This window comes from Meriones unguiculatus, chromosome 3 (genome assembly GCF_030254825.1).
Source record: "Meriones unguiculatus strain TT.TT164.6M chromosome 3, Bangor_MerUng_6.1, whole genome shotgun sequence".
In the NCBI taxonomy this organism is placed as follows: domain Eukaryota; kingdom Metazoa; phylum Chordata; class Mammalia; order Rodentia; family Muridae; genus Meriones; species Meriones unguiculatus.
Window position 1 is genome coordinate 29,009,489 of NC_083351.1, and position 21,007 is coordinate 29,030,495.

At 40.4% G+C, this 21,007-nt stretch overlaps 1 protein-coding gene across 9 annotated transcripts in view; it reads right to left on the minus strand.

Moving 5' to 3' along the window:
- Scmh1 (Scm polycomb group protein homolog 1) overlaps positions 1-21,007 on the minus strand; it is a 130,750-nt gene that overhangs the window by 45,711 nt on the left and 64,032 nt on the right. For all 9 annotated transcript variants that reach the window (XM_060379684.1, XM_060379681.1, XM_060379676.1 and 6 more), the window contains 2 exons: positions 9,518-9,606; positions 5,812-6,055 (listed from right to left, as the gene is read on the minus strand). In XM_060379684.1, coding sequence (XP_060235667.1) covers positions 5,812-6,055; positions 9,518-9,606 — 333 coding nt within the window. The remainder of the gene's footprint in view (positions 1-5,811; positions 6,056-9,517; positions 9,607-21,007) is intronic.

Here is a 21,007-nt window from a genome sequence, read left to right on the forward strand (position 1 = left end):
AGACATACATGGAGACAAAATACCTAAACACTTAAAAAATAAAATAAAATAAAAACCACCACCAACAACAAAATTCTGGGCTTCTAACTCTTCTGTTTCCACTGCTAGCTAGAATTCTGTTTCTACTGTTTAATTCTTCAGGTTTTAGCTTAGTTGTTCCTTAGTCTGGAAGTTTCGTGATCTTCAACCTTCAGTCCTCTTACCTAGGTTAAGGGTCCTTTGGCACACTTGTCCTCTAAAGTTACCCCTGGTCTCCCTTCTCTTAAAACTGCGATGTCTAAAGGCAGGGTCCCCTTAACCTAGCTAATAACAGCAGTCATGGCCAGAAGTTGGCCTTAGCTGTGCTGATCTTATCTCTAGCCTTTCCCATCTGTAGTCTAGGGTTATATTTTAACCAACTCCCTTTGTGTTTTAGAATATGTGAGTGACGGTAGCATTGTGAGATGGTGTGAAAAGAATGACCCCACAGGGTCATATACTTGAATGCTTACTCACCAGGCAGCAGTACTACTGCAAGGATTATGTGTGGTCTTGTTGGAGGAAGTGTGTCACTAGGAATGGGCTCTGAAGTATGAACAGAAGAAGCCTGGCTCACCACGCATGTCGGCAGGTACACTCAGGGGTGGGATCTCCACTGGACGTGGACTTGAGCAGACAGTCCAATTAACCTAACAATGCGTGGTATAACCCAGTATAGCAATCTATTGATTTTAAATAAAAGCATGAAGATGATGTAGAATGTATCTGCCTTCTTTCTCTTGTAAAAGTACTTAGGAAGCTATTCTACATTGAAACTGGTATCAAATCAAAGCAAGGGGATGTTAAATGACTTATGATAACTAAAGGTCTGATGAGCATCACAGTATGCCAGGTGTGATGAATTCTTTCCTTTCCTTTTTACATTTAAAAATTAAGCATGAACTATTTTAGTTCTGTGCCACTTAAAAATGATAAGCTAAAGAAATAAATAAAAGCTTTTGCTTTTTATGGCCAAGAATCCTGAATTAGTTGGCTACTTGGTAGCTGCTGCCATGAGTTTAGGAGCTAACAGGCATATGCCTGGCTTATTAAAGGTGAGAAAGAGAGACTGAACAGCATATACGATTCTGTTTACATAGACAGAGCTGAGTAGTAGGGGAGCTTACTGTCTGGAATCAAGTAAGAGACAAAGTCATGAGTCATTTGTTATCTGTTCCCAAGAATATTAATACATGGGACTTCTAGAGACTAAGGCTCTTCAATATCCTAGTTAACCCTCTCACATTCAGAAGTATTTGCTTAAAGACAAAACAGGCATGTGCTCTTACTGAGCCTAGAACCTACTTTAGAGGTCTGTTAGCATAAATACTGTCTCTTTCCTAATTCTTACCAGGACCTGGAAGCTCAAATCTATGATCCCAAATGAAGCTTTGAAAAGTACAGGCCCATGAAGGGGAATTAGAGGCTGCGGTAACGTGTGGGGATGATGTATCAGGGCAGTGTGCTCAGTGTACTGGCCTGATAGCTGCCTCTCCCTGTGGACTCAGACACCACATATCAAGTCACTTTAAGCTTCAGTTTTCTCATAAGTAAAATATATCTGAAAATAACTGTGCCTAATTTAGAGTTACACAGAAAATAAAATGAAACAATATGTGTGAAAGAACATTAAGTAAACATTACTTTTTCGTACCACAGCAAGAAACATTCCTATTTTACTCTGAATTTTTAATCGTTGCAGACTAATGACCAGAAGGTAGGAAAGATGGAGGAGACATTATAATCAGAAAGGGAACAGGCTTATATACAGAAACATCTTGTTTTGTGAAATGGATTGCATAATCACATTCCTTCCACATTGTGTCACTTGCTTCCTAGTCAGGGCAGGAAGCTTGCTAAACCTCTCACTTTGGGACCTACTAGGGCAGGAGGGGGTGGAGGACAGAAGTGTTACTGAGGGAAAGAGGAATTCCTGGAAATGTTGTGGAAGAGGGTCTCTGTCCTTTGAGCCTGGTCTTTTTTGGCCACCTATCATTGAAGTTCTATGGTTTTCTGAAAGCCACATGAGAGCAGCCCTAGCCAGTCCACTCCCCTGGAAGCATCAGCCACACAGTGAGTCATACTTCTTATCAGCATGGATGCAGTCAGAAAGGGATATGTGGCTAGCAGAGGCTAGATACAACCTCCAAGCTCTTCTGGCTCAGTGGCCTCACTGACTGGTCTAAAATTTTCCAGTAACAGAACAGAACTTTCTAGACAAGAAAGTATGAAATCAGTCTATCCTACTGCTGAATAAAACCTGGAGAACAGAGCTTTTCTGATTTTAGCCTTAAGTAAACAAAAATGATTCCACCATCAGTTCCAAGGCATTTGCTGCTGTGCAGAGCCTTGCAGGCAAGTCAGGAATGGCAATAAATTTCTTACTCTGATCTAAGACATGTTTCTTACAGCATATAAAAGAGTCACACTGAGAGTAAAAAAAGCATGTTTTTTCTTACCTTGCTCCAAGATCCCGCTACCTCAGCATCACTAACTAAAACCAAGCCATTCTCATCTCACTTAACACAATTGGTATAGCTCTGTTGTAGTATAATCAGCAATTCATTCCTTTTTTGTTGCCAAGTAATATTTTATTAAGTAGATATACTGAATTGTATTTATCTGTTCCTTGGCTGGTGAACATTAAAGTTGTTTCAACGTTTATCAAACAGTGTTGTTAAGACACTCATGTTTTATAGGAATATGTTTTCTGTATTTTGGAGAGTATATTCCTATGAGTGGAAATTCTGGGTCATATAGTGACTACATCCATCTATTGTAACTTGCAAACCGTTTTCTAATGTGTCTGCATCACTTTACAACCTTACCAGCAATGTATGAAGAGTCTAGCTGCTCTACATCTTCTCCCACACAGATGACTATGTTTTGGTTTCAGCTACATGGTGGGTGTAAAGTGGTATTGCACTGTGATTAGCATTTCCCAAATGATGAATGATGCTGAACATCTTTCCAAGGCTTTATTGGCTGTTTTTATATATTCTCTGGAGAAATATCTACCAAAATAATTTGCCTTTTTATGTTAGTATACAAAGTAACGGGTTTCAGTATGGCATTTGCATGCATGTATATGATTATACTTTTTTCTTAGTTATCCCCTTTTGCTGGTTTCCTTGCCCCTCATAATCACATCTTCTGTTTACCTGCTGCAAGTATGACATTATTGCCATGTTTCCCTTAATCCTTCCCCACAGAACTTTTCCTAATCTCCAACCTACAAATACCCAATATTTTACACATGTATTTCTTTTATCATTTCATTTTTAATGGACATCTTGCCTATTTTAAAATAGGGTTATTTACCTTTTCTATTGCTGAACTATAAGCATTCTTTTATGTTTTAGAAAGTAATTTCCAACAGTAAATCAAATCTCTTCATTCCTTGTAGGCACGTCTGATCTGTGGCCAGGCTCATGTATCAGAGCAGTCATGACTATAACCCAGCATATTTTTAGACAACAATTTGAAAGCATTGGCATTCCTATGTAGTTCCCTAATGATTTAGAACAAAGCCCCAAACTGCCACTCTGGCTCATAAGGCCTACACAGTCAGGCCACCGCCTGCCTCTACAACACCTCTTCATACCACCTTCCTCCTCAGCCTATATAAGCTACTAAGAATATCTTCACTTTGCTCGTGCATGTTATTAGCAGCGCTGTGTCGGCAGTTCTGTCTGTATGCTTGTATTCTCTTTCCCTAAATGGCTACTTCTTATCTCCTAGGTTTCAATTTAAAATTTTACAAATTTTCCTGAAAAGAAATTCTCAGTACAGAAGATCCCCCTCCAAAAATGAACTCTGGGGGAATGACAGACATAATCATTATTTTGATGATAGTAATAGTACCAAGGATGCATATTTATGTTAAAATTTTTTCAAAATATACATTAAAATGTGACCTTTTTTGTATGTGTTGAAGATTGAAGCCAGGACCTCACTCATGCGATGGCACATATTCTACCACTGAACTTATGATATCTCTAGCCACTAAAATGACCTTATTTCCTGATTTATTATAAATACTTACATCTGTCTCACAAGACTAGAACAGAGGTGCCATAAAAGTAGAAGATTCTATTTGTATCACTGATAAATTCTCAGCTTGGCTTAGTTAGACATTCAATAAATATTTAGTTAATTAATGAATGCATTCTATTAATGTTTAGAAAAGAAATTCTGAAACAACAGGGTAATTTTCCACTTTTTCAGATTCACTGGTATGCTTACACTTAAGATAGAGGGGTTATTATTTTTGCTACTAAGAGTATCTCAAAAATCTCTTGAATGTGATAAATCAGCCTGCTTCCATCTTGAGCTTGAGAGCCATCTTATAGTAAAGACACAGTAGATTCATTCCTGTTTATGATTAAATCTTTGTTTCTCAAGGATAGGGCTATGTTCCACCTGTAACCTCAACTACAAATGGTTCTATATTCTGTCTATTCCAGGAAATGGAAATTGTGCCTTTGTTTCAGAGGTTATTATGATCACCTTGTGACCATGCCTTTGTTTCAGAGGTTATTATGATCACCTTGTGACCATGCCTTTGTTTCAGAGGTTATTATGATCACCTTGTTACGTCTATGTTCTGCTTTTGTAACCCTTTCCTATTTGCCTACCAAATCCTCCATTTGGAAACACCCTATTCCTCAACTATAAAAACTCTTATCTCACCCATGTCCAATGCTGACATCTTTTAAAAACATAATTTATTTAATTTTATTTTATGTGCATTGGTATGGGGGTGACAGATCACCTGGAACTGGAGTTACAGACAGTTGTGAGCTGCCATGTGGGTGCTGGGAATTGCACCTGAGTCTTCTGGAAGAGCAGGCAGTGTTCTTAACCACTGAGCCATCTCTCCTGCCTCGATGCTGATCTCTTGAAACCTGTCTTTAAGGAGAGACAACATTGTGTACAAGACTGGGAAAAAAAAAAAAAGCTTGCTTTAACTAATTTGGCTGGCCATGATATGGGTGAGTGGTCTTTCTCCTCACATCTGTGGGATTAACAGATGATCTCCACTATCATTATTAGAAGTATTATTTATGTTTCATTTAGTATGAAGTGATACTATACGCCCCCATTTGTAGTGTTTAATTTTATGGTATTATAATATGCTGATGTAATACAATTATAATCTAGTATAACATGTATAGCATAGTAATAATAAATACAGCACATAGCTATAATAATAGCCACAGAAATACAATAGAAATTGTCTTGGAGCTTGCTATATTTCACACGTGGGCATTTTTTCCACATGATTTCATTTATTTCTTTCAAGAATTTTTGAAGTAGGTGTTCTTTTACACATGGAAATTTGAGGTTTAGATAGGTGAATTAACTGCTGGTGCTGGGCAACGCTACGGCTCTACTTTGTCCATTCTGTTATGTGTTTCTTACATGCTCATCAACAGTGTTTCCCAGCTCATTACACAATTTCCAAGGCTTGGAGGAAACATTTGTCTTGACAATGACAAAATTTAAAATGGGTTAGGGGCAAAAGCCAGAGTTGTCTGAGAATAAATTGGGATATTTAGAAGAAAGAATTTTTACTTTATCCCAAATTTCATCTCTGGCTTCATCTGATCCTATTCTGAACTGCTAGTGAAACATCCCAGAAGCCCTTGGTTTGTACGTAAGGAGCCAGCCCTAATTCTTCCCCTGCTTACAAGGAAGCTTGCTAGTAAAGACATATTGAGCACAACAGACCTGGGGGATTTCTCTCACCATCTGAACTCTGGTTTCAGGGGACTAAGGGTGGCTCTTTACCTTTGGTGCCAGGTGGCTGCAGGTTATCTCCAGTCAAAGAACACCAGCCCACTGGAAAGATATCCCGGGAGTCAAAGCGGCACCAGTAGTCAAATGCTCCTCGCCACCCATCAAAAGTGACAAGCACCTCTGAGCCTCGAACTTCTCCAATAGTGGCTGGGCAAATGAAATGCGGGTTCTTTCTGTCTACAGCTTCTAACTTCATTCCCATTTTGAAGAAGTTGTGGGAAGGTGATGGTGGCTCCTAGATGAGAAACAGAAATATCAGCCTCTACTCTGTGAGGTAGCTACTTAGATTAAACTTTCAACAAATTCATGGTCCACTCTGTTCTCTTCTCCTAGTAAATTATACTAGTGAGAAGTGCCCTCCACTTTGCCATTCTTCAGCATTATTTTGAGTTGTCCTTTTTCCTTCATCTTCCAAATGAATTAATCAGCTTTTCAAGTTAGATAGAAAAACCATTTTTGGATCCTGACTGGAACTCTAATGCATTTATAGATTGATTTAGGAAGAAATATCCTTTATTACTGACAACATTAAACCTTATCTATGCATATGATCACCTTTTCCCATTTAAAACTTCTTTAATATAGATTTCTCCTTTATACAAAATTTAAATCTCCTCCATAAATATATCATGCTTTAAATTTTTTGTTACATTTATTTATTTTGTGTGTGGGCATGTGGAGGTATGTGCTATGGCATACATGTAGTTCAAGCACAAACTATGGGAGTTGACTCCTTCTACCATGTGGGTCCCAGGGATAAGAATTGGGTTGTCAGGCTTGGCAGTGAGCACCGTACACCCACTGACCTATCTTAACAGCCCCTCATGCTACTTCCTAACATTTGTTCTAGGTATATTAATGTTCCATGAATGGATACCATGAATGGTATTTAAAAAAATTGTATTATCAAGCAATTCGTTTCTATAAAGTAGGAATGAATGATGCTTTAAAAGTTGACCGGCAATACTGATTGATATATGAATTTTTGCCTGGTTTATTTGTAATTCCTGAGTGATATACAAGAAGTATTCTGACTGACTGTAGGTTTTCCAGTTTTGTTGTTTTGTCGAAAGAGGCCCTCACAGCAAAGCAGCTGCCATCTTCATCAGAGAGGCTGTATCTGCTTACAACAGAACACCACTAGCAACCCGTTTATGTTTCTTAGAGAAGGAGGGCAGAGGGAGGATCACTGGATCCTCTCCTGAGATTTGGCTGCTCTCTCCTGTACATCCCAGTCATTTGTATACATTTTTTCCATAAATGCATACAGTCTTAGGGTCCCGTGAGGTACTAGAGTACATAGGCTGGGGAAGGCTAACTGGAGAGAAGGGCTCCACCTACCTATGTAATGGGGAAGCCATCATCCATGCTGGATGAAGATGATTTTCCAGTGCAGCTGCTATGAGGCAACCCATATTCTCTATGTCCAATGAACTCACTGGATTCCTGTGCTGAACTTGGCTTTGTCATTGGCTCTTATAAGAAAAGGCTAGACACTGCTACATTTTCCTAGCGAAAGAATTCCCATATCACCATTGATTATCTTTTTTTTTCTTCATGTTCCCTGAGGTTATTTTTCAGAAGCTCATGTACGATAACTGCTTTGTTTCTTGGAGATGTGTTACTTTTTAATCATCACCTATTGACTTCTTTAATGCTTTTTAGTATCAACATATCTGTCTGACTTCAGTATACTTTATATCAATTTTATCTTGATATAAGTTTACCTGGTGATATCTCTTATGTTCTCTTCCTCTCTCTCTCTTTTCAGATGTTCAGTTTGGACCTTTTTAAAATGTAGCACTTAAAAAATGGTGTTTTGTGCCAGTGAAATGGCTCAGTGGTTAAAGACACTTGCTGACAAGCCTGATAATTCAAGTCCCACCTGTAAGCTGAGTTTCCTTCCTAGGAGCCAAAGAGGAGAGAGTCACTCCTGTAAGTTGTCTTCTGACCTCCATATACGTATGCTGTGGCATGTACCCCTCCCCACAAAATAAAATAAATATGTAAAGATAAGTTAAAAAATCAAAATGTTGTTTTTCTATTTCTTCTTCTAGTTTCTTGGGCAAAATACTTAGGCTACACCCTTGGCTGATATTTGTACTGTCTGAAACTACTTGGGATGTGTGATGTTTATTATGTCTGTATCATGTAAGGTTTGTTTTGAAAGTTTCTGAGGGCTTTCTAAGGCAGAACACAGGGCTCATTCTCAGCAGTCCTTCACTGAATCACTGTGATATCAAATCACCTAGAGAGGTTTTGGGTTTGCTTCTGCCAGGTACCTAACAATACCTTCATACAGTGTGAAGTCCCTAGACAACCCACCCATGGGGAGAAGCCTAATCCGAGGTGGCTGCATCCTACCCTTTCCCAGAGTCTCTTCCTTAGAAATCTCATAATCTTTTCACTGAGAGCTAAAGTTTAATAGATATGGCCAGGCTCTAATCTACTTTCTTCCTGGCATGGGTCCAAGCTTCATCTTGTGTTTTACCATAGGTATATAAAAGCAAGATTCTATAAAGTAAGATTGGCAGAGCCCCCAAGACAGCTATGCATTTAGCATGTATGTTTAACACGATTGTTTTTCTTACTTTCTAGTAAGTTCTACAAAGAGAGTATTGTTGGCTCTTCCCCACATACCTACCTCACAGTTAGAGGTATTTCTCATTGAAAGAGGTTTCAAGTGGAAACAAGAGTGTTCTCATGATTTAGATTTAACTAGCGGCACAGGCAAGTCTCAGTCATTTCTACACTAACTCTTCCCCCACTGGAGAAGTCAACTGCCAGCAGGCTGACATTCTCTCCTTTTGAGGCACAGACAGAATAAACACAGGTTATCCATCCCTGTCCTGTCCCTTACTAACTACGTGATCTTGAGCAAGTTCCTTTCTCAGAAGCCTGCTTCCTGGGGACTGCAGAGCTAGCTCAGCAGGTAAGAACACCAGCGGCTCTTTCAGGTTTGGCTCCCAGCACTGACGTGGTGCTTCACAACCATCTGTAACTCTAGTTCCAGGGATTCTGATGCCTTACTTCTGGCCTTCATGGGCACCAGGCATGCACATGGTACAAACATATTAATACAGGTAAAACACCCATATACATAAACAAACAAATAAATAAATGTAATTTTAAAATTTAAAGTAGGTTTCCTTAATTATTGAGTTGAATAATTTTTAGTATATACATATATATATATATATACATATATATATATATATATATGCCAGATGCAGGTACTAAATGCATAATAAGTACAAGGCTACAAACATATTACAGATAATTAAATAACAGTCACCTTCATTTTTCCCTATTTAGAACACAGACTACAGAACTTTGTAAAAATTACTCCTTTAGGTTTGTTTTATATTTCAGAGTTCTAATAAACACACCTTAATTTCTTAACAAGCCTGTTAAATGCTCACTTTGCAGGTAAAATTTAAAAAAGATATTATTAGATTATCTTGTCACTGGCAGTTACAACCCTCCAAACAGGAATCCTGTCTCATTATTAATGTCTAATACAATTCTCTGAAGATAAATCTACTTCATAGGTTTTTAAATTTTCTACTGAACTAGTTTTTGAGCAACATTCTCATGCCATTGAAATAAAAGAGACAGCAGAGGCTCAGTAACTGATAGAAGACAAGTATTTGATCTTAAGAAACTTGCAGGTAGTGACAGCTGAGAGGCAGTATACCTTATGGAAAATCTTGATGGGCGCCATCTCTGCTCCATTTAGTGTCTTCAAAAGGAACATGGGCCAAGAGGAGGCATTCAGCCGAAAGCCTGCAGTAAACATAATGGACAACAGGTTTAAAAATGAACTCAAGGGCAAGGTGACACCAAACTCTCCCTGTGGCAGCTAGCTACTCCTGCTACCGCTATGCTGTGACATTCACAGAATCAAAGCCCTAGAAGAAGGTTTAAAAACTGGACAGGAAAGCCAGGTGGTGGTGGTACATGCCTTTAATCCCAGTACTCAGCGGGCAGGGGCAGGGGCAGGGGCAGGGGCAGGGGCAGGGGCAGGGGCAGGGGCAGGGGCAGGGGCAGGGGCAGGGGCAGGGGCAGGGGCAGGGGCAGATCTCTGTGAGTTTGGAGACTAGCCTGGTCTACAGAATGAATCCAGGATAGCCAAGTTTACAAAGAGAAACCCTGTCTCAAACAAACAAACAAATAAACAAACAAACAAACAAACAGGAGAAACAGCTCGTTAGACAGATGAAGGAAAGATGGCCCTTTGGAGAGAATCTAAGTTTATCCTAGGTAAGGCAGCAAATAAGCAGTTCAACAGGGTCTCTCGACACCAATCTTCTGACTCTAAGACAACTATTACCATAATGCCTCCAACATTTTCCTTCATAAATCCAAGACATACAAGATAGGATGAGCAAATAGTTCGAAGTGATCTAGGTAGTAGATGATAAACGAGGATCTAGTAGAAAAAAAGTTGATTAAGTCAATTTATCAGTCTAATACACAAGTAAATCACTCAGTATAAATTAACACTATTTTAATTTTTCTGTGGCTCTCTGAAGACAGTCACACATGCATGCATACTTTTTGACTTCCTTGTCTCCTCCCCCCTTCCCCCAGACAGGTTTCTTTGTGTAGCCTTGGCTAGACTTGCTTTATAGACCAAGCTGGCCTTGAAATCACAGAGATCTGCCTGCCTCTGCCTCCCTGAGTGCTAGGATTACAGATGTGTGCCACCACACCTGGCTTTCAACTCCATTTTCAAAGAAAGGGTCACTGAGAATCTTCTCATTTGGAACTCGAAGAGCTAAAGAATCCTTTCAGCCATATACCATATAAGGGTATCGGCACAATAGCATACTGAATCCACTTCACATGTCATTAAAATCTGAAATAACATAAGGCAGACACAATGATTTATTCCCAGTTTGGAGAAGATGAAATGGGAATAGAGTAGTAGGTTGTCCAAGGTTACAGTAGTGTGGTGGGGACAAATTTCAGTATGTGAAGGTTTGCCCTATATCTTAAAAAAATTTATTATCTCATATAGTACATCCCCAACCACAACTGTCTGCCCCCACCCACACCCTCCAACCACTCCTCTTCTGCTTTCTTTCAGAAAAGGTCAGGCCTCCAGGAATGTCAACCAAACACAGCATGTCAAGTTGCAGTAAGACTAGGCACTTCCCCTCATATTAAGGCTGGATGAAGCAATCCAGTAGGTGCAGGCATAAGGTTATTATGTAATTCAAATGCTGATTTCTGTACCCCCTACATCTGTACCCCCCACATTGTAATCCTTGCTCTAAGAATCTTCTGTCTCAGTGTTGTAGAAACACTGTTCCCCACTTGCTCCCTGATATGACCAAAAACCCCAGCTTATACAGCCAGGTACTGAGCAGGAGAGCGAATAGAGCTGGACTTCCTGCCAGCCAGGGAAGAAGGAGTTAGAGGAAGAAGTAGGGAACTGAGCCACAGGAGAGGTCCAAGAGAGACATCAGGAGGAGGAACCGGGTCAGGAAAGCTACAACTGCAAGTATGCTGGGATGCACCCTGGGAGGACGCCAAATTAGAGGGTTAAAAATAGAGTAATAACTGCTCAGTTATTGTGCTGTGACACTTATGATTAAACAAATATAAGAATCTCAATTATCTGTGTGATAGATAGGTTAAGAGAGAAACTAAAAGAAACAAACACAGTTTTACAAAAATAACTCTTGGAGGAAAAGGGTCCCAAAAGGAGGCAAAAGAGTCAGACACAGTTCTCACTATTAGAAGAACTACAGTTTCCTACAGTTCTCACTACAGTTCTCTCTACTATTAGGAGTCTAGCAAGAAGACCAAGCTACACAATCACAACATATATGCAAAGGGCCTAAGTCAGACCCATGCAGGCTCTGTGATTGTTGGTTCAGGCTCTGTAAGGTCCCATGAGCCCGAATTAGTTGATTCTGAGGGTTTTCTTTGGTGTCCTTGAACTCTGTGTCTCCTACAATTCTTCCTCCCCTCTTCCACAGGATTCACCAAGTTCCACCTAATATTTTTTAGCCATGTATCTTATAGCTCTTTGTTTTATTACCTACTAGCAAGCATCTTTAGGAGTAGAAGGGCAAGATACACGTTAGCAAGGCAATAGTAAGGAGTCTTCATTCCTTGACACCCAAGGTGATGTGGATCTCCTTCCCCATCCAAATTCAAGAGAACAGTTAGTTTGTTTCAATATTCTTGGAAGTCGTAGATTTGAGTTTTACATTGAAAAGGAGCTCAGAGGTGAACTACTCAAAGATTTGTTGTGTAAAAGACAAAACTAAAGTTCAGAGAAGGCAAGAAACTCTTGATAGTTGCTCTTATAATCAGGCTGGAATCCTAGGACTTACTTTAATGTGTGCTTTGTGTGTTTGAGTGTAGGAGCATATGAACATGGTGGCTTCATGTGCATATGAAGGCTGGAACTGCTTCACTTTGTTTTTGACTGAGGGACTCTCACTGAACCTGGAGCTCACTAATTGGCTATACTGGCTGTCCAGGAAGCTCCACTGATCCCCCTGTCTCATCTTTTTCTTTTACCCACTAGGCTATCTCCAAAAGGTAATGTTTACTATAGACACATATGTCAGGCTTTACTGACCTACCAAGCACTTTAAGTGGATGATCTCCTCTAATTCCAGACACAGGTTTGAATTGGATATTAGAAAGCAGCACTGCTTCGAGAGGCCGATGGCCTATGTGATGTCCAGCTTGCTGTTTCCCAGGTGTATAATGTTTGGCAAAATAAAAGCTGTTTAAACTTCAGTTTCCTTAACAAAGTGGAATAAAGTTAGAAATTACCTTAAAGAGTAACTGTTCTATCTATTAAGTTAATATAGGAAAAGGACATGAAACAGTTTTAAGCATATAGTATTAAATAAATTATGACTATTATTTTTATTACTAAACATGAAGACTGAAGCTTAGAGAAACAACTGGGTAAACGACTCAAGGTTAGTAAGCTAGTAAATAGTAAACCCAGGGTCCATACGCACCCCTTCTGACTCCAGAGTCTTCATTACCACCCATCATGTTAATATAGTCAGTGATTTCATGACATAATTCTACCACACTATCTCAGTTAGGGTTAGTACTGCTATGACAAAACACCATGACCAAAAGCAATTTGGGGAGGAAACAGTTTATTGTAGCTTACAACTCTTAGGTTACAATCCATTATCAAAGGAAGTTAGGCAGGAACTCAAGGCAGAAACCTAGAGACAGGAACTGAATCAGGGGTCATGGAGGAATGTTGCTTACTGACCTGCATCCCATAGTTTATTCAGTTTGCTTTTTTTTTTAATAACAGGTCCAAAGGTGACACCACCCACAGTGAGATGGGCCCTCCCCCATCAATCATCAATCAAGAAAATGTACTACAGGCTTGCCCACAGGCCAGTCTTGTTGGGGCATTGTCTCAAATGGTGTTCTTTCTTCCCAAATGACTCTAGCTTGTGGCAAGTTGATATAAAAACTAGCTGGTACACATATATAAGTTCGTAAAAAGAACTGGGCCTTACAAGTTGTGAAACGAGGAAGAAAAGTAAGATTAAAAACAATTTGAGGTTCTTAAGTCAAATGGCCTGGGGTGCTTCAAGAAAAAGAAACTTCAGCCTCTAAATGTGGAAGTACCTCAGTCACTGGTCTTGTGTTGCCATGTCTCGGTCCCCATACTTTCCCTGTCAAGTCCTGACTGCCAATCTATATCTCTAGCCCAGACCTCTGCCCTGAAGGCATGTCTGGCTGCCTCCTTCAATAACTGCTAGATGCATGAAAGAGCTCACAATGAGTAAGCCTAATATAGCATTCTTAATGTTTCTATCCCTTCTATATTACTCTATCTGAAGCTCAAGGAACACTGTGGAAGAGGAGGTAGAAAGAGCGAGCCAGGTGGTGGTGCAGCACGCCTTTCATCCCAGCACTCAGGAGGCAGAGGCAGAGGGATCTCTGAGTTCAAGGCCAGCTTGGTTGACAGAGTGAATTCTAGGAAGGCTATGCAGAAAAACCTTGTCTCAAAAGAGAAGGAAGAGGCAGAAGAGGAGGAAAGGAAGTGGAGGAGGAGGAGGAGGAAAGAAATATGAAAAAAGAAGAAGAAGAGGAGGAGGAGAAGGAGGAGGAGGAGGAGGAGGAAGAGGAGGAGAAAGCAGTAAGCAGGGGTCGAGTGTGAGTGTTGTGGAACATTGTCTTCTGGGCATGTCCACTATACTCAGGATCTTAGCTGTGACTACTTACAGAACACCTGCACAGGATTGGGCCTGTCAATATCCTGTTATAGAAAGGGAAGAGGTCCATGAAGCTTAACTCCTCTTGGAAGATCTATAAGCAGTTAACGGTTGTTTGGGGAGGGAAAACATTTTTCTTTAGTGGTGTAGCCACTGGTAAGGTACCTAGCCCCTTATAAATCCCTTATCCATGCTTATACACAACCCCTATGAAAATATTTGTGTCACCAATAAATAAATTAATTAAAGATATTAAAACAGAAGGGGGACTAGTTGGAAAGAGAAAGAGGATCAGTAGGAATGGGAGGGGTAATAGATGAATATAATAAAAATACATTACATGCATGTATGAAATGTCATATTAATACATTCTAATAAAACATTAAAAAAACAAATGACAATAAATCTCAATGTGTATATTTTCTTCAACTAGAATAAGATTGATAGGTATTTTATTGAAGGGGAAAAACTCCATTTGTTAAATGGGTGTCAGAAATGAATAGATGATTATTCTATTTAAATATCACAAAAGACACGCACACAAAAGCTTATTAATGATGTGTCAGGTGAAGCAACTTGATGTTAAAATTAAGGTAAAGCAAATTCTCCTTGGCCACACAATCCTAAATCAGTCATGACACAGCCTGCTCTGTACTTGGCTAGGACAACTTTAAAATCTTCAAGAAGAAGCCATTTTAAGGATTTTTCAGGCGTTCCTGGTGTTGTAAGAGTCATTGGATAAGCTAGAGTCCAGCCGTTCAGTGAGCTATCAAGCCATGAATTTAAATGCAGAATGACAGAGCTCTGCTCTAATTATAATTTGCACCCTCTGGTGGCATGCAATAGAACACCATTCGCTACAGGTGACAGGTGGATCCACCCCCACTCTAGCATTACCACTGTTTCTTATAACAAGCTTTGGGGAGTTACTAGAAGCTATGGCTATCAAAATGACTCCAAGGCTCTTCTCCCTGAAGAGCCTGGCTATGAATGTACATACAGAAGTGTGCCATTAACTCATCAGTCCTATGAGCTTTCCTTTAGGATCCCTGCTTCTGTACCTGCCAGAGAAGACGCTAACCTAAAGCACTATTTCCAAGCCTGCTTTGGAGTTATCAACATTTCACCCTGAGTGGCAGAAAGGAAAACCAGAACTAGAAGAAAAGTGCTGATGGGAATACAGGTCTGCTTTTATTTAGGAAGGACTGCCAGGATTCCAGGTTCTGGCAAGACTCTCCAACTACTTCCCTGTTGCACCTGCAACTCAAATTTCACTGGCAATAGGAGTCATGACCAATCTTGATGTAGGCAAAGCTGCATATGTGGTTGTACAAACTTTTCTTGCAATATCTGTCAGGAGTCATGCAGAAGGAACAGCAAAACAGCTCCAGAACACATGGAATGCACTATCAGTTTGTTTCAGAGAGGCATAACCCTGACCTGAGGACCAAGCTGTTATGGAGCATAGCTCTCCTTGTTGCCCTTGTGGTCACCACATCCCTCATAATGTATGAGTATTGTGAACACTCTAAGGGGGCCTCCAGCCCCTCACTGGGCAGTACCACTGGCACTTACAATTTCTAATACTTGATCTCTTTCCGGCTTGATCGCTGGAGCAGAACTGATTTAACCACCACCTTTGAAAGGAACCTACAGGTGTAGATCACTAGCAATGACCACTACTCTTAGAAAAAATTTGGAAAAACAGATTGTTTAGCTAGGTTAGGTAGAGATTTTTTGCTATTGGCTCTAATGCAGAAAATCTAACAGAACAATTTGAAGTTCAGACAAGTACACTTTTAATAGTAAAGCCAGGGACTTTGAGGTTTGTTGAGCAAGGATAATAGCCCACTGGCACTGGCTAGAATGACACTCTCAAGCTGGGCCAGTGACTGAAACAATTTCCTTATACTAATTTTTGCCCTCAGCTTCCTGATATAATTTAATAAAAATTATTAATGAATAGATGAACACCTTAAAGATTTTTTATAGAAAAGTTTAGATTTGTGATTATTTTAAGATTTTAATAAGATTACCTTTTTTTTTTTTGTAACTGAAAACTGCAGCCTGCCAGTAAAGAAAAGCTGGCTGAGAAATTACCTTGTTTGTTCATACTGTTAATATATAACAAATTACTTAGTTACAAATGTAGATGAGTTCTTGGGAATAATTTGTTTTTCATTTTTGTTTTTCACCCATAATACACAAACATTTGATCATGTGAAGGTATTGGGGAACGTGTTTTTCTTATGTATACTCTTTGTAATTGTTTACTTAAAGAAAAATAGAATGTAACCACACTGGTGGTTTTTTGTACTGCTTGAAAGATATTGCTGTGATATACAAGCTGTGGGAAAAGATTAGAAGTGTGGCTTAGAACACGCTCTTCAGAGTTTGTTCCACCCACTGAGATGTGTGCATTGGTATTTGTATGTGCTAAAGGGTATTGGAATATTTTTCCATCCAGCAAGATGCATGTACGTGCATACGTATGTATGTAAGGTTGGGCTGGAGCTCGCTCTCTGGCATTTGCTCCATCCACCTTATATGTGAATGCATATGTATACAGGCATGAATGTGTACATGTATATATGTATGTGTAATGTAGAAGCCTGTGAATATGTATCTATGTAAAAGTGTGTGTGTAAAGCAGAAGAAGCCTGTAAGAGAAGCTAAACAAAGAGAAGTTAAATAAAGAAAAGAAGCTTTTTGGAACCTACCTGCTAGAGTCTGTCTTACTTCAACTGTGTGTGTGTGTGTGTGTGTGTGTGTGTGTGTGTGTGGTCTTTTCTCCCCCGCCCTTCTTTTTTAGATGCTTTACCACTACCAATGGAAAGCCCCCACCGGAGCTAAGAGCCTTATCCCCTGCTTATAATAAAAGGAGTAAGCTCGTGCCAGGAAGCTACCCATAGCACTGGCCTATCCTCAGTTTGCCACTGTAAGTGGAAGCCATGGTAGCTAACTATCAGCTCCAGCCTGAAAAGCTGCCCTCAGAAAAAGTCTGCTGGGTCACCAGCCAGCAGCGGATCTATGCCTCGCCTCAGTTCTCCCTGGGAATATCTAAGCTGGTCTTTGATAATTACCAATGCTAAGAGCCTTGCTGCAGAGGACGTAAGTGAAAACTTTAAAAATTATCTTTATAGAATAAGCATTTAAGGTGCCATGTTTAAAGCTTCTTTTCTCTAAAATTTTGATTGTTTTTTTTCCTCACAAAATTTTACAAAGTTCTAAAAGTTCAATAAACAATAAATGTATCTTTAAAAACAAAACTAACAACTCTCCACTGACCCTAAAAGCTATACAGGAAAAGAAAAAAAAAAAAAAAAAAGATTATTCTGAGTGAGCTATCCCAGAAGCAGAAAGACACACACGGTATATACTCACTCATATAGACATATAATATAGGATAAACTTACTAAAATCTGTACACCTAAAGAAACTAATCAAGAGGGAGGACTCTGGCTAAAATAAAATGCTCAATCCCAATCCAGAAAGGCAAAGAGGATGGATATCAGAAGAAGGAGAAAAGACGGAACAAGTCAGGAGCCGGACACAGAGGGCCTCTGAAAGACTGCCCTACAGGGTATCAAAGCAGATGCTGAGACTTATGGCCAACCTTTGGGCAGAGTGCAGGGAATCTTGTGAAAGAAGTGGGAAACAGTAAGATCTGGAGAGGACAGGAACTCCACAAGGAGAGCAACAGAACCAAAAAATCTGAGCACAGGGGTCTTTCCTGACACTGATACTCCAACCAAGGACCATGCATGGATATAACCTAGGACCCCTGTACAGATGTAGCCCATGGCAGTTCAGTGTCCAAGTAGGTTCCATAGTAATGGGAAGAGGGACTGTCTCTGACATGAACTGATTGGCCTGCTCTTTAATCACCTCCCCCTGAGGGGGGAGCAGCATTACCAGACCACAGAAGAAGACAATGAGCCGCTCCTGATGAGACCTAATTGACTAGGATCAGAAGGAAGGAAAAGAAGACCTACCCTATCAGTGGACTTGGGGAGGGGCATGCGTACAGAGGGGGAAGGAATTGGGATGGGAGGAGGGAGGGAACCACAGGGGGGATACAAAGTGAATAAACTGTAATTGATAAAGAACTAAAAAAAGAAAAACTTGAACAGTGTTATAGTGCACACAAAGGGTTCAAGTGACCACAGCACATATCTATCAGATGGTAGCCAACCATACTGAGCAAGCAGTTTATTCTGTGATGTTCACACACCTAACTCCATGCCTCACCAGAGGCTAATTCTTCTCTAAAGCAGTGACTCACAAATTTGGACCCCAGAATCTTCAGGGGAGATTTACAAGTTATATCAGTTTTCTACTACCCTCAATTCTGACTTGACCAATCGAAGACCTAGATACAGAAATTACTTAAAGCTCCATAGTGATTTTAGGAGACATCTGAATTTTAGAACTACTGCTCCAGAAGTCCTGCTTAGAATTAAGCACAGTATTGAGTAAGAGAATGGGTCAAAGAAGAATGAGGAAAAGATTGCCATCTTTGAGACAAGTTAATTGACGAGGCCTACTCTACCATACTCTCTTGAGCCATAGTCTATGATGTTTCCACTTGGTAGCCTGAGCAGACAAGATACTGCCTTTGTCACCTATCAAGTGACAGAGTGATTTTCTATGATTTTATAGTTTAGCCTATTTATTCGAGCAGCGGTTATGCATGGTTTTAATCAGAGGCTGTAGCATGTCTTCTATCTGCTTTCTAACACTCTTCCCTTTGCAGAGGCCCCAGAGATTAGCCTCAAGTCCCTCGGCTTGGCAGCATACGTGTTCACCTGCTAAGTCGTCTTGCAGGTCCCAGCTATGTATTTTGTGGATTCCTCTTTTTAATTCAATTTTTATTTTTTTATATTAATTAGTTTGTTTACTTTGTATCCCAGCTGTAGCCCCCTACCTCATTCCCTTCAATCCCACCCTCCCTCCCTCCTCTCCTCTCAGGCCCCTCTCAAAGTCCATCGATAGGGGAGGTCCTCCTCCCGTTCCATCTGACCCTACCTTATCAGGTCTCATCAGGACTGGCTGCACTGTCCTCCTCTGTGGCCTGGCAAGGCTGCTCTCCTCTCAGGGGGAGGCATCAAAGAGCTAGCCACTGAGTTCATGTCAGAAACAGTCCCTGTTCTCCTTACTAGGGAACCCACTTGGATACTGAGCTGCCATGGGCTACATCTGAGCAGGGGTTCTAGCTTATCTCCAAGAATGGTCCTTGGTTGGAGTATCAGTCTCACAGAAGACCCCTGAGCCCAGATTTTTTTTTTTTTTTTTGTCTCTGTTGCTCTCCTTGTGGAGCTCCTGTCCCCTCCAGGTCTTTCATCTCCTTCTTTCATGAGAATCCCTGCACTCTGCCCGAAGTTTGGCTGTGAGTCTCAGAATCTGCTTTGATACACTGTTGGATAGAGTCTTTCAGAGGCCCTCTGTGGTAGGTTCCTGTCCTGTTTCCTGTTTTCTCTTTCTTCCAATGTCCATCCAGTTTGTCTTTCTGAGTGAGGATTGATCATCCTACCCAGGGTCCTCCTTCTTTCTTAGCTTCTTTAGGTGTACAGATTTTTGTAGGTTTATCCTATATTATATCTCTAGTATGCACTTATAAGTGAGTATATACTGTGTGTGTCTTTCTGTTTCTGGGACACCTCACTCAGGAATTTGTGGATTCTTAATTTTAACTGAGTTTTTCCTCTGGAGGGGGAGGTTCAAGTTTCTCTCATTTGTACTAACTCTTTAAGTGTTCTGTACAATGTATTTAGACACAGTCATTTCCTCCTCCAACACCTTGTCCACTTCCCTACCCAACCAACCTTGTATCCCTTTTTTGTCCATATATGCTTGGATGCGCTGCCATCTACTCAAGTGTGGCCTACCTACCAGAGGCCGTATCTTTAAAGAAACTGATGTCCCCTGCCCTAGTAGCTATCAATTCCCAATAGTTCCTTAGCTAGGGTTTGGGTCTCATACCAACTCTCCCTTTAGGTGCTGTGATTTTGTCTGACTTGAGCTTGCACAGGTCTAATGCATGCTGTCACAATTGCCAGAGACTAAACCCATGGCCTTGTGATTGCTAGGCAAGTGCCTTTCCACTGAGTTAAATCCCTAACCTTTTCCCTGCTTGGTTGCATGTGTGGAATTTTTATTTGAAGTTTATCTGTCTGTCTGTTTATTTATTTATTGTTTTCCGGGTCAGAGTCTCTCTGGGTAGCCCTAGTTGTCCTGGAACTCATTCGGTAGACCAGGCTGGAGATCCTCCTGTCTCTGTCTCCCAAGTGCTGGGATTAAAGGCATGAGCTACCACCACAAAATACACACAACATAAAAATTGCATGGTAGCTATTTTAAATTACACATTCCCACTGTTGGGCAACCATCATCACCATTTATATCTGACCTTTTTCATCTATTAAACCTATTAAACACCAGGTTTCAATAAATAAGGTTTAATAGGTTTCCTAAATTGAAACCTAGTAACAATAGCCCTCAGTTTCTTCCTACTGGCAATTCCTCACAATATAGGAGGAAAGAATTTGCTTCCTGGTACTAGTGCTTGCTCCACAGACTCCTGCTGTACTTTTATCCTCTCTAATGCTAGATTCCTGAAGGGGATGGCATCCAGTAGCATCAGGCAGCAGTTCAGTAACCATCATCATGGAGGGCAGTTTCACAGCAGCAGTCCTCCAGAGATGCTTCTTCAACACCCTTCTCAGAACTATAAGAGGCAAATTCCTAGCAAGTTCTCCCAATGAGAACCTCGTGACTTCTGTTAAACCAGCAAGCTAGGGCTGAAAAGATGGCTCAGTAGTTAAGAGTATTAGTATTGTCTGTTCTTCCAAAGGACTGGGGTTCAATTCCCAGCACCCACATGGCAGCTCACAACTGTCTGTACTACCCATTCCAGTGGATCTGACACCTTCACACTAATGCACATAAAATAAAGTTAAACAAAT